At 42.6% G+C, this 13,668-nt stretch overlaps 1 protein-coding gene across 9 annotated transcripts in view; it reads right to left on the bottom strand.

The window, feature by feature from the left end:
- BCLAF3 (BCLAF1 and THRAP3 family member 3) overlaps positions 1–12,915 on the bottom strand; it is a 43,157-nt gene extending 30,242 nt beyond the window's left edge. For 2 of the 9 annotated variants that reach the window (XM_081126820.1, XM_081126826.1), the window contains exons 1-3: positions 12,781–12,915; positions 3,924–3,990; positions 2,420–2,494 (exon numbers count right to left, since the gene is read on the bottom strand). In XM_081126820.1, coding sequence (XP_080982946.1) covers positions 2,420–2,460 — 41 coding nt within the window. In that variant the 5' untranslated portion in view covers positions 2,461–2,494; positions 3,924–3,990; positions 12,781–12,915. Of the gene's footprint in view, positions 1–2,419; positions 2,495–3,923; positions 3,991–6,216; positions 6,328–12,780 lie in introns of those variants that run through there. The other 7 variants (XM_081126821.1, XM_081126827.1, XM_081126824.1 and 4 more) reach the window with 6 other exon arrangements.
- Between the last annotated feature and the right edge of the window lie 753 nt (positions 12,916–13,668).

Below are 13,668 nucleotides of genomic sequence, written 5' to 3'. Positions count from 1 at the left end.
GGTGAATGTGTATTTTTATGTTGCTATAATGCTCTCCAGAGACAGCACATCCTTTCTGTAACTCCTTTCTCAAACACCTCAGCATTGTCAACATCAAGCCTTTCATTCCCAGTGAGGAGGAAGACTTCTGTATCCAGATAAACCAGTCTGAGTTGTCTAGACTTCAGGATAAGAGAGAGGAGCGCTACTATCTGGAACACAATGAAGTTCAATTTTGCATCTGGGGAATGTTTCCTCCCATCTGACCTGTGCAATTTCCCCACCTCCTCCCTGAGGGTTTAATATCTTCTAATCAATGAAGCTGCGACTCTTGCAGCTTTTGTTATCTATCACTCTGTCTTCAGGTGCTGCCCCAGAGTTGGAACAACCATGAGTAAAAATTCTTTCCATTTGGTGACCTGCATACTTCTGACAAGAAAGGAGGCAGATTTAGGTTCCTCACATACATACTAGGATTTTTTTAAACGTATCTTTATTGTTTAAAGTATTACAGATATCCCCCTTTTTCCCCCACTGACCCCCTCCACCCTGCTCCCACCAGGCCTTCACCACACTATTACCTGTGTCCATACACTTACACAATGGAATACTATGCAGCTATAAAAAAGAAGGATCTCTTACCCTTTGACACAGCATGGAGGGACCTGGAGAATATTATGCTAAGTGAAATAAGCCAGTCAGAGAAAGACAAGTATCACATGATCTCACTTACATGTGGAATCTAATAAACAAAATAAACTGACATACTGGGATGTATATACTGGACAAGGCAGTATCTCCCTCTAAAATCACCAAACTACATATACTGGTGTGATATTTAGCTGAAGCAGAAGCTGTCTCCCAGCTGGCTGCACCTCATCAACACAGGAATAAGCAACTGGGGCCTCTGAGGACTTCCTGGAAGATGGCATCTCTTCCACCACTAGGGAGAAAAGCTGGCAGCCAGAGGCTGAGGTCTTCCAGGCTGGACAAAATAGTCAATCTCTCACTTTAATCCATACTTCACTTTGAATACACTTTGATATTATATTTCACTTCAGGGTTTTATTGTATAGAGCCCCTTTCTTCTGAAGGAGATTGCTGGAATGGTTGCTATAATTTTCAGTTCTCCTAAAGGGAAAAAAGAGACCCAAAGAGTCTGTTGGGAGACAATTCTCTTTGGGTCTCTCCCACTCTGCACACCTTGTAAGCAGAGGCACTGACAGCTTTCATTCCAAGACAAACAGCCTGGAAAGATGGAGCCAGGGCCTCCCTCAGGGGCAGAGGGCCGATTTGTCTGCTATCCAGGATAATAAGATAATGTCTCCTCCAAGGCCAAAGCCCCTCATGGGACTTGGGTTCCTCAGCTATGTTGTCACCCCACTGCTTCGCTGTCCTGCAGCACCCGCCCTCAGGGGGATGGCAGTGAGGGGAACACAGGAACATGAAGCTCAGCCTGCCTGCTGTACTATGAGGAGTAAAGACCTTTGCCTCTGCTCCAGGAGGGCCTTATGACAGGCTAGTGTGTCAACTTGCAAGAAGAGTAAAGTATCAGACTCCTTACGGTTTTCAGGGTCCTGAGAAGGAATCCAGAAACCAGGCACTAAGCTTGGCAGGCTCTTTTGTGCCCCCTCACCAGGGCCTACCACAAAAGGGTGACACAAAATGACCTCTGTGATGCCCTCTATGTTAAAATCATTCGTTTCTTTACATTCCCCATTTTTGAAACTCCTCCCCATTAAAATTTGGTCTTATAAACTGGAAATTAAAATTGTTGAAGAAATGGCTGATTAGTCATTGTAGAGCCACAATGGTCAAGTCGTATTACCATGAAAAATCTTTGTCTGCCTTTTGTGTATGTAATTACGGTCCTTTATATGAATCCTAGAACATACCAGTGACTTTCACAGCTCTGTGCCTTTGTTCCTGTTGTCCCCCATAACTGGAATATTTTTCTTCTCTCTTTCTGCCTTTAGAAATTCTACTCATCCTTTAATGGCCAGCTAAAATCTCATTGCTTCTTTGAAGACTTTCTTAGCATCTGCATTTCCCATCCACAAAAGCAGAATTATACCCTCCCTGTGGATCCAGAATACTCTGTCTCAGTAAGTAGCACCACACTTTTCCCACCATCTTATTTATGCATTCATTGGTTGAGTCTTGCATGTGCCCTGACCAGGGATCGAATCCGCAACCTTGGCTTATCAGACGACACTTTAATCAACTGAGCTACCCAGCCAGGGCCCACTGCGCTTCTTTTTATTATGGATTAATTCTAGCTTCCAGCTGTAATTAAAGAAAGCTGTCAGCTCCTAGAAATACAACCTCTATCACTTTAAAGCACCTACTATGAATAACCAGGTCCCATGAGCTCATTAAAATAGGTTCTTAATAATACTGGTGAATCCAACCTTGCCGCACTACACTAAGGATTGCTCACCTGTGTTTCCACCCGGGGGATCTAGAGCGTGACCGTGTCATCCTTTGACATGTGAGCCACTATCCACTTTTTATACTGCAAAGAAATACAATATTAGCACGTTTGTAGAAAGAGCCTGCAATCTGCTCTAAAAACAGTGAATGCCACCGGCAAAAAAATTACTTAAGCTCTCAGTGCCTCAGTTTCCTCATCTATAAAATGAGGATGATAATAATCAGACCCATATTATCACAATATTGTAAGGATAAAATGAATTAAATCAGGGATGAGCAAACATTTTCTGCAAAGGGCCAGATAGTAACTATTTTAGGCTTTGTAGGCCACACATGGTCTCGGTACATTTTCTTCTTCTTCTTTTTAAACATCCCTTTAAAGATATAAGAACCATTCTTAACTCAAGCCCCCCCCCCCCCCCACAGGCCTCAAACACCAAATGCAGTATAGTTTCATGATCCCTGAGCTGACTCATGAAGAGAGCTTAGAATAGTGCCTGGCACACAGTAAGTACCAAGTAAGTGTTCCAAAAAGAGGGGAAAATTACCCAGAATTATTCTCTCTCAGTACAACCACTACTACTCTCCTGTCTTTCGTCATGTACATAAACACTTCATATAATGATAGTAAAAATGTTTGAGGATACTGGATGATATCTCCTGCTTTTTAAATGGTCGAATAATAAGAATTACAATGCCCAATTACAATACTCAATTGCTACCTAACTTCCACCAGATAAATATATCAAAACTTAATTAAGCATGATTAAATATTTAGCTTGCTTCTGATTTTTTGCTAAAATATGTGAAATAAGTAAAATGTAAAAGATACAAACTTGATTTTTTAAAAATATACTTCAGTCTTGCCCTGGCAGGTGGCTCAGTTGGTGGACCATCATCCTGTACACCAAAGGGTTTCGGGTTCTCGGGTCCATATGAGAGACAACCAATCAATGTTTCTCCCTCTCCCCGCCTTCCTCTCTAAAAAAATCAATGAACAATGTCCTAGGGTGAGGAGATATATATATATTTTTTTCCAGTCTTTAAAAAAAACTGATAGCTTTAGGGACTGGATTTTGAAAATGGATAGCTTCAGGGAATGTGATTAGGATATAATTTTCTATACTATTATTTACATTTCAATAAAGCTCCTCAGTTCTGAGAATATAATTAAGTAGTTCTCAACTTACACTTTGGTGGGTTTCAAAATTATTGCCATGGGTCCATGAATAATACATACATCCACCATGCACATATTATATAATATATGTCTCATATATTATAACCTCTATTTTACAAATTTCTGAAGATACTACGGTGACTGTTAAACTATAAATGGCTCTTGCCACTATGTAGTTTTTCTACTGACTGATAAAGTACAATTACTATTTTGTTGACAATGGTTTAAAAAGGGAGTCTTCACAGTCAAACATTTGCAAACTATTGTTATAATGAAATTCAGAAGAAAGTAAAAGCATATAAGGTTAAAGGACTTGAATCAGATCACTCACCAGAAGAAGTACATTCAGTTCAATTCATTCAGTTATTACACTGCTTCATTCCAAAACGAATTTGAGGCTAGGAAGAACAATTAGTTCAGATGTACAATGAAATTAAGATAATAAAGGGGAAAATGTTAAAGGGGAAATTAAGATACTAAAGGGGAAAATATCAAAATGCATTCATTCAACAAATGTTACTGAGTACCTATTATTTGCCTGGGGATATAGCACTGTTCTGGGGATATAGCAGTGAACAGAAACAGGAAAAAATTTCTGCCATCCTGAACCTTACAGTCTACTGAGGGAACTTATAATTTAACTAAAGCAGCTTTGGGAGCCCGGCAGGGCGTGGCTCAGCAGTTGAGCATCGAATCGACCTAGGATCCAAGCAATCGGGGTTTGATTCCCGGTCAGGGCACATGCCCGGGTTGTGGGCTCCATCCCAGTCCAGGGCGTGCAGGAGGCAGCCAATCAATGACTCTCTCATCATTGATGTTTCTATCTCTCTCTCTCCCTCTCCTTTCCTCTCTCTGAAATCAATAAAGATATATTTAAAAAGAAAAAGAAAAAAAGAAGCTTTGGGTATCAGTTCATACCAATTAAATTGAACAAAAATAGTAAACTCAAAGGTTGGGGCAGGGTACCAAATAGTCTTGGCAATGATGAAAAACATCCTTTTTCTGGAAGGTAATCTTATTTTCCTTTTTTTTTTTTTGTAAAACAGGTTTATTGGGATATAACTCATATACCATACAATTCACCTATATAAAGTATACAATTCAATGTTTTTTAGTATATTTACAGGAATGTACAACCATCACCACAATCTAATTTTAGAACATTTTCATCCCTTCTAAAAGAAACCCTGTTAGCAGTCTCTCTCCATTCCTTCCCTCCTTTGATAAGCCCCTACCTGACAACCACAAATCTTTCTGTCTCTATAGATTTGCCTATCCTGGGCCTTTCATATAAATGGAATCACACAATATGTGGTCTTTTGTAACTGGCTTCTGTCCCTTAGCATAACATTTTCATAAGTCATCCCTGTTATACCATGTATAAGTACTTCATTTTTTATAGCCAAATAATATTCCATTTTATGTGTATAGCACATTGTGTTTATTTATTGATCTCTCAATGGACATTTGAGTTCTATTTTTTGATTAAGAATAATGCTGTTCTGAACATTTGTGTACAAGTTTTTGTGTGGACATGTTTTTCTTTAGTGTATATACCTAGGAGTGAATTGTTGGGTCATATGATAACTATTTTACTTTTTGACAGACTTACGAATTTTTCCAAGCAGTTCCATCATTTTACATTCCCACCACCAATGTATGAGAGTTCCAATATTTCCACATGCTCACCAACATTTGTTACTGTTTGTGTTTTTTATTATAGCCATCCTAGTGGGGGTAAAGTGGTACCTCAACTGTGGTTTTGATTTGTAGTTCCTTAATGGTGGGTAATCTTCAAATATGTAAGAAATTATGAAACTAATTTTACCTATTTTCCTTTAATAATTTCAGTTTAAACTTATTTCAAGATAATAATTTAAAAGAAAAAAGCAACTATATATATTAAGATGTCTGTATCAGCTTTATAATAGGAAAGAAAACCAGTCAAACTAATTACAACCCAAATGCCCAACACTCCCAGTACAAGATTAAATGAATTTTAAAAATATATATCGAGTTACTTCCTACATTTCTCCCAGCCTTATGTATGTCTTTTCCTCCACATACACCACACTACTTGCTTTTTTCTGATTAGGCCATGCTGTTCCTACCACACAGATGGCCCTCCCTCAGTCTCCCTGACAAAAATCCTTATTCTTTCGGGACTCTTTGACCATTATATCCCCTGGGATTCTTCCCTTGACTTTATTTTTCCCCTGAGTCTCTTTCTTCTTGGGAATTCTGGGTTTATCCTGTGATTATTTCAATACATAATCATATTTATTTCAACAGGCAAAAGACTCCAAACAGCATATTACAAAATACAAATACAAATGACTTATGGACACCTGAGATGTTCAACCTCTGAGATGTTTGACCTCATCAGTAATTGAGTAAACACAAATCAAGATCATAACCGTCCCACACCTATCAGATTGACAAAACAACAACAACACTGAAGTTGCATGTTTCAGAGTCCTGGTGAGGATGTGGAACAATAGGGACTCTCATATATTGCTAGGTGAGTATCCATAAGTATAACCAATTTGGAAGGGGCTGGCTGTACCCATTAAAGTTCAGCATGCTCATATCCCACAGCCCAACAATTCCACTCTGACATATACCTTGGAGCAACACAATTTGCTGGGCCTTATGCCAGGGGTAGGCGCCCCACTTCTAGCAAGTTTCCAGGTGATGCAGATGCTGATGCTGCTGGTCCACGAACTACAGAACCACTGGGTTAAAGGGAAAGGAGGAGGTCACTTGGAAGAAAATGCTTACAAGTGAGATTTATTGATTACATGATAAAAAGAAGTGTTATGATACTTTCCTTTGCTAAACTGAAATTAGCTTCATTGAAATTCAAACTATGTACTCAAAATGGGTGAATTTTACTGCATATAAGTTATATCTTAAAGCTGTAAAAAAAACAAGCAAGCAAGCTTTAAGTAAGGAAATGCTCTAAGATTAGATCGGATATTACGGAGATGGTTGCACAGCTCTGCAAACATACTAAAAATCACTGAATTGCACACTTTAAACCTGTAAATTATATGTCACTAAAGCTGTTTCTTAAAAAGGTAACTTTGTTTACAATTGCTTAGTGCACATCAGCTAGTAATGAAAAGTACTGGCTCAGGGGCTTAAGGGATAAGAGAGGAGATTTCATTTAAACCCCAGAGTCTGAGCTAAGAATGGTTTTTACATTTTTAAAGGATTGTAAAAAAAAGAATATGTGACAGAGGCTATCTGTAGCCCACAAAGCCTTAAATATTTACTATCTTATTTACTGGTCCTTTACAGAATAAATTTGCTGACCCCTGATTTAAACTAGCTTACTTGTGACTAGCAAAGTTAATTAAAGGAATCAGCTTTAGGAGAGAGCAGGAGGGAGGGGTGGGGGGGAGAGAGAGGGAGAGAGGAAGAGGAAGATAGAGAGGAAGTAGAAGAGGGAGAAAGGAAGGGGAAAGGGAGACAAGGAGAGAGAGGGAGAGGGAGGGAGGGGGGAGAGGGGAGAGAGACAGAGAAGGAGAGGAAGAGGGGGAGAGTGGAAGAGGGAGGATAGGAGGGAGGGGGAGAGAGGGGGAGAGGAAAAGAGGAAGGGAGGGAGGGAAGGAAGGAGAGAAAAAGGGAGGAGGGAGGGAGAGAGGAAGAGGGAGAGGGATGGAGAGAGAGGGAGAAGAAGAGAAAGAGAGGGAGACAGAGAGGAAAAGGAAGAAGGGGAGAGGGAAAAAGGAGGGGGGGAGGGAAGGAGGAAGGGAGAGAGGGAGGGGAAGAGGGAGAGAGAAAGAGTGGGAGAGAGGGAGAAGGAGAGAAAAAGGGGTAGAGGGTGAGAGAAAGAGAGGAGGAGGGAGGGAGGATAAAGAGAATGGGAGAGGAAGGGAGAAAATGAGGGAGGTATGGAGAGAAAGGGAGGGAGCGAGGGAGGGAGGGGAGGGCAGGGGAGGGGAGGGAGGGGGGAGGGGGGGAGGGGGAGGGGAGGGGGGAGGGGAGGGGAGGGGGGAGGGGAGGGGAGGGGGGAGGGGGGAGGGGGGAGGGGAGGGGAGGGGAGGGGAGGGGAGGGGAGGGGAGGGGAGGGGGGAGGGGGGAGGGGGAGGGGAGGGGGGGAGGGTTTGAGAGGAGAGAGGGAGAGAGAGAGGGCTAAGGACCTGAACAGACACTTCTCTAAAGAGGACTTAAGGTGGCCAATAGACATATGAAAAGATGCTCAAGGTCACTAATCATCAGGGAAATGCAAATTACAACCACAATGAGCTATCACCTCACACCTGTCAGAATGGCTATCATCAATAAATCAACAAACATGTGTTGGTGAGGATGTAAACAAAAGGGAACCCTAGTGCACTGCTGGTGGGAATGTAAACTGACATAGCCACTACATAAAACAGTACGGAAGTTCCTCAAAAAATTAAAATGGAACTGCCTCCTCATTCTTGGCCCCTCATCAATCTGGCTTTCTACTCCACCACTGCAGCAAACTGCTCTAGTCAAGATCGCTAATGAAATCCAGGTTGCTAAATCCAGTGGTTATGGCTCCTCCTCCTCCTGGACCTACCAGCAGCATGTGACAATCGTACCTGCCTCTCAGAAACATTTGCTCACATGGATTCCAGAGCACTACACTTTCCTGGTTTTCCTCCTACATGTAAGGATTCCTTCTGTCTCTTTTGCTGGCTTCTCTTCATTTCCCCTGTCACTACCCTGATCCCTAAATAGGAACCCAGTCTTCCTCTAAATACTGACCTCAGTGTTTGGACTTCTCATTGTCTACACTTTCTCCCCAGTCCACACTCCCATTCAGTTGCATGGCTTTAAATACTCTCTATAAACCAACAACCCCCTATCCTCTGTGCTGCAGTCTCATATATCCAACAGCCTACTAGATGCTGTAAACATCTCCAAGAACAAACTCCTGACCTCCCTCCAAAGTTTGCTGCTCCTACAATCTGTCTCACCTCAGTAGATGGCAGCTATATCCTTTGAGTTTTCAACAAAGAGGCGACATAAATGTCCAATAAACACAGGAAAGGATACTCAACCCTACCTAATAGGAAAATAAAATGTAAAACTTCATACTTACGAGATTTGCAAAAATTTTAAAGTCTGATATCCCCGTGTTAAAAGAAAGTGGAAAGAGTTCTCAATTAAGGGAAATTCCTCCCCAAAAACCATGAAGCAGAAGAAAGTCTATAGTCCAAGCAGAATAAATATAACCCAAAGCATTTAAGGATATTTTTTAAATATACCTTTATTGATTTCAGAGAGAGAGGAAAGAAGGAGGAGAGAGAGAGATAGAAACATCAGTGATGACAGAGTCATTGATCAGCTGCCTCCTGCATGCCCCTCATTGGGGATCGAGCCCGCAACCGGGGTATGTGCCCTGACCAGGAATCAGGAATCCAACCAAGATCTCCTGATTCATAGGTCAATGCTCAACAGCTGAACCACACCAGCCGGGCTAAGGATATTTTTTTTAAAACCTCACCTTGAATCAGAAATTTTAAAACTAAGAAAATAGACCAAAAAACAGTGAAATGACAGGAAAAATGTTAAATGAACTCAGAGAAAAAAATGGGAGAAAGACTAAATTACATCGGAAATGAAGAACAAATAACAAGGTGCCCAAGAGAGAATAAACTCGAGTGAAAATTTAATAAGGGACACTGAAACAACCAAGAAAATGAAAATGACTTTGTGGGGGAAAACAGAGAGTAAGTAGTGGAAACAGATGACAGGTAAAGAAGGAATAATATTTGTATTATAGTCCCTGAGAAGAAAAACCAACAAAACTGAACTAACACTTAAAACTATAATTCAAGAAAAATTTCCAGAAATAAAGAGACCTGAACCACAGTGGCTGGTGTGGCTCAGTTGGTTGAAGCATCCTCCAGTACACCAAAAGGTTGTGGGTTCGATTCCTGGTCAGGGCACATACCCAGGTTGCAGCTTCGATCCCTGGTCGGGGCACTATTGGGAGGCAACCAATCAATGTTTCTCTCCCCGCCCCTATCTAAAAAATCAATAAACATATCCTCAGGTGAGGATTTAAAAAAACAAGACTTGAATGATATCAATCTACACACTGAAGGGCTCACTTGGGAAAATTAAGCTCAATCAATCAACTCTGAAACACAGCCTGGTAAAAACTATTTAATTTCAAAGATAAAGATAAAATCCCCCAGACCTCTAAGTAAAAAGAATAACTTACAAATAAAAAAAAATACACTAGCACCTGATATTTCAAAACCAACATACAAAGCAAGACAAAAGATCAGTTTTTAAAATTTAAAAAATAAAATCAGTGAAAATAGGTGTATATGCCAGGCATATAAAGTTGGAAGAGGCCTAGTTTATTTCCTGGAGATGCTAAGTCTTCAGTAGATAACAATGATCACATAAGTGCTAGTACTTTCTGGTTCACATAGTATGTAGCAACTACTATCTCATTTCTTACCTGCCTTTGAGGAAGCTGGGATTACCTCCATTTCATAAGTAAAGAAACTGAGCCTCAAAAAGATCAACCAATCTGCTCCAATGAAAGACCTGAAACTAAAATCCAGGTTCTCAGACTCCAATACTAACACTTCCCCACCTTGCAACTCCTACCCTCAGAAAAATGACCCTGAAGGGACTGCCTGGTCATTTCATAGATGCTCAGTCAGCAGAATTGGACTTTAGCACACTCCAGAATAGTAGACATCCCGCATCACATCTAAAATTGGTGTCTAAATTTGGAAAGCAGCTTTTATGCAAAAAGCCTGGACTTTCTGTAGCCTGTAGGGCACAAAGACTACGTTTTATTTATCTTGATCCCAAGGACTGTGTTTTATTTAGCTTTATATCTGTCCTCCTCAGCTTTATATATAGTGCCTTTAAATATTTTCTCCTTCAACATCTGTGTAGATCCATTCATTCACCTAATTTTATAACTCTGAGATAGTTTTTAATATAATCTGGGGCATCAGCATAAAACTTCACATTTAAGTAGTGAAAGAGTGTGGGGACAAAGGATATCATAAAATAGCTTTTTGAATTCAGATATCTGCTTTAAAAAAAATCAAGATGCTTTTGTGCCCTGAAATTTTTACAAGATGACAATAATTAGCAACAAGACAAAGTATGTTTAAATGTACTTTTCCATAAATGTCTCATTTGACCCTTAAAATCACCCTGTAAGAAAGGTAAGGCAAATGCTCTACAATTTCTAATTCAGAGTTGAGGAAATAATCCCTCAGAAAACATAAGTGATTTGTTCAAGGTAATCAGGTAACACTGACTTCAAATGTCCTACTCCATGATGCCTGTGCCTCACCTATATAACCTTTCTTTACTAAACTGGTAAAGGTGGAATAAAAGATGAGAAACTGAAATGGTATCAACAAATAAGAAAAACATATGCTCTGACTGGTGTGCTCAATGGTTAGAGCGTCGGCTCCCCCACACAGGAGAGGGTTACTGGTATGATTCCTGGTCTAGGGCACTTACTTGGGTTGCAGATTCGATCCCACCCCAGTGGAGGTGCATGTGGGAGGCAACCAATCGATGTCTCTCTCACATTGATGTTTCCATTTTGTTTCTCTTCTCTCCTCTCCTCGCCTCTTCTCTCTCTCTCTCTCCTCCCTCCCTTCCACTCTCTCTAAAAATCAATGGGAAAAATATCCTCTCCTCAAGTGAGGATTAACAAAAAAGAAAAAAAGAAGAAAAAAAAAAAAAAGCATAGCTAGAGAAGAATATCTGTATGTGGTTGGAGAGAACAGAAATGGCCCAAAAGTATTCCTATAGAAATCCTTTAAATGTTGTCTTTGGCTAGGGTGCAGAAAACTTAAGATTGTTGGTGGGAGTGCAAACTAGCAGATCCTTTCCAGAGGGCAACTGAGCAGTTCATATTTTTAAAAAACCAACAATTCTATCATCTAGGAATGTACACTAAGTAAGTAATCATGGATATGCAGATTTTACATTTCTCCAACAATGAATTTAAGTAGTGCAAAACTGGGAATAACCAATTAAGTAAATTACTACAGCCATATAAGGGCATGCTAAGTAGTGGGGGTGGGGTGGGGTTACTAAAGAGTATCCACTTTAGAACAATTTGTGCATTCATCGCTGCATACAAAATGACTGGAGGTGTGCACCCAGTGTACCCATGTGCACAATGCTTACCTGGATACTGTACAATGTTTCTAGTAAGACGTTTTAACGGCTTCGCGGGGGGTGGGGGATGAAACAGCCGGGCTTTCAAAAGAACATTCTAGTACCCATTTTTAAAATAACATTACAAAATAAAGCATTACTATACCATTATCATGAAAATAGCACGTATTGTACACCGAAACTTGTTACTAACCAATGTTGTATCAATCTTTAAAATACCGTTTAAAAAATTAAGCTCTCAGAAATCCACACCAAAACCGTTTCTTTTAAATTCCAGTCCTTCACTTGTACCGGTTCGTGTTCGGAAAAACGCTACAAATGTTGCCTGGCTAGAAGTCTGGCAGACACTCTCGATCCCTCCAGGCAGTTTTTACTTTGTTCCAGAAAAAAGCATCACCTAAGGGGCAGCTCTCGGAAAAGCGGCGAAGTTTCTCTCCCATTTCTTTCCGTCCCTACCCCCCCTCCCGACAGGACGGTCCTGAACTGACCGGCCCAGTTTCCTAATACACACTAGAGAAGCCCAGGAGAAGAGCCCATTTGCGGTACACGTTTCTAAAACGACAAGTTTTCCTCTCCAGTGTGGGGGAAAGAGCAGCCTTCGCTACTCCTTCTGGAGGAAGATACTACGGCGCGGGAGGAGCGCCCCTGGAGAAGGACAAAGGGGGGTTCCTCCGCTCCGGTCTCTCAGGCAACGCTTTCGGGCCGCGTCCGAGACAAGGACACTGTCCCTGGACGCCGCTCCCCCCCGTCCCCGTGGCAGACACTCCCAAGGGCCCGGACCCCAGCCTCTGCCCTACTACGGCGGAGGATGGGGGCGCGGCAGCAGGTGCCCGGGTCGCTGAGCCTAAGAGGAGGCACCGGCCCAACGGCCTGAGGTAGTGTCACCGGACCGGTAGCCCGGGAGTCCAAGCCCGGCAGCCGCATCCTCCCCGCCGCCCCACCGGCCATCCCAAGAACCGCCCCTCCCAGGCTACGGACACACCCGCCCCGCGGGTGGGAGCCTCCACGCCAGTCCGCGGCCCAGAGCCACTCACCGGTCCCGGAGGTCGCGACAACCGCCGCCGCCCCCTCAGGCCTCGCCCCGAACACTGCAACCGCGTTCCACAGCAGCAGAATGTCGAGAGCTGCCGCGAACCCGGAACCACTTCCTTCCGGAACCTCCTGGCCCCGCCCAGGCCCCGCCCACCGTCCGCGGCATGCGCCCGGCAGCTCTCGAGACGCCGGCGAGGCTTCCAAACTCCGAGAGCCTCCCGGGCTGCTCAGGTCGAGGCGCCTGCGCCCTCTGCCGACCGTTCCCACCTCTGCGGCTCCGTCCAGAGCGCGTGCGCAGTCTGCCGCCCTGTCCTGGAAGAAAGGACCAATTTGGGCGCTTCAGGTCCCGCAATCCTAGGGGTTGAAGGTTAGGGACGGGAGCTCACCCCTCAGTGAGGGGCAGGAGCTTGCTTGGTCCCTTGGGCCTTCCAGCCCCTGGCTTGGCCCTCAAAGCCCTTCCAGAGCCATCCCACCGGAACATGCACCTCCGCCTACTCACTCTCTAACCGATCCCAATGGCCTCAAATCAAACTTCTACCCGAAAAAGCAAAACCTCCCCTCTGGACTTCCCAAGTAGAGAGGTTAATGGTACCAACATCTCTCTACCATCAATTCAAAATATTGACTCTTTTTTATCTGCTGTCTTGATTTTTCTCCTTCCACATTCCATCCACCAGCCCCAAAGGTAACATGTCCGTCTCTCTTGGAGCTTTCTCACTTGACACTTTGATATTCTTTTTACCCTTGCAAGATTTCTCTTTCAGGATCCACCTTATCTGGTAGTACTGCCTTTTACCTTCCTTGTCACTCTTATCTACTTATTACAGTAGCTTTCCTTTCCTGAATTACTGCCATCAGCCTGATGTGTGCAACAGCCATGACTAAGCCCT

The sequence above is a fragment of the Miniopterus schreibersii genome, assembly GCF_964146895.1.
Source record: "Miniopterus schreibersii genome assembly, chromosome: X".
NCBI lineage: Eukaryota > Metazoa > Chordata > Mammalia > Chiroptera > Miniopteridae > Miniopterus > Miniopterus schreibersii.
This window is presented reverse-complemented; position numbering and strand designations above follow the sequence as displayed.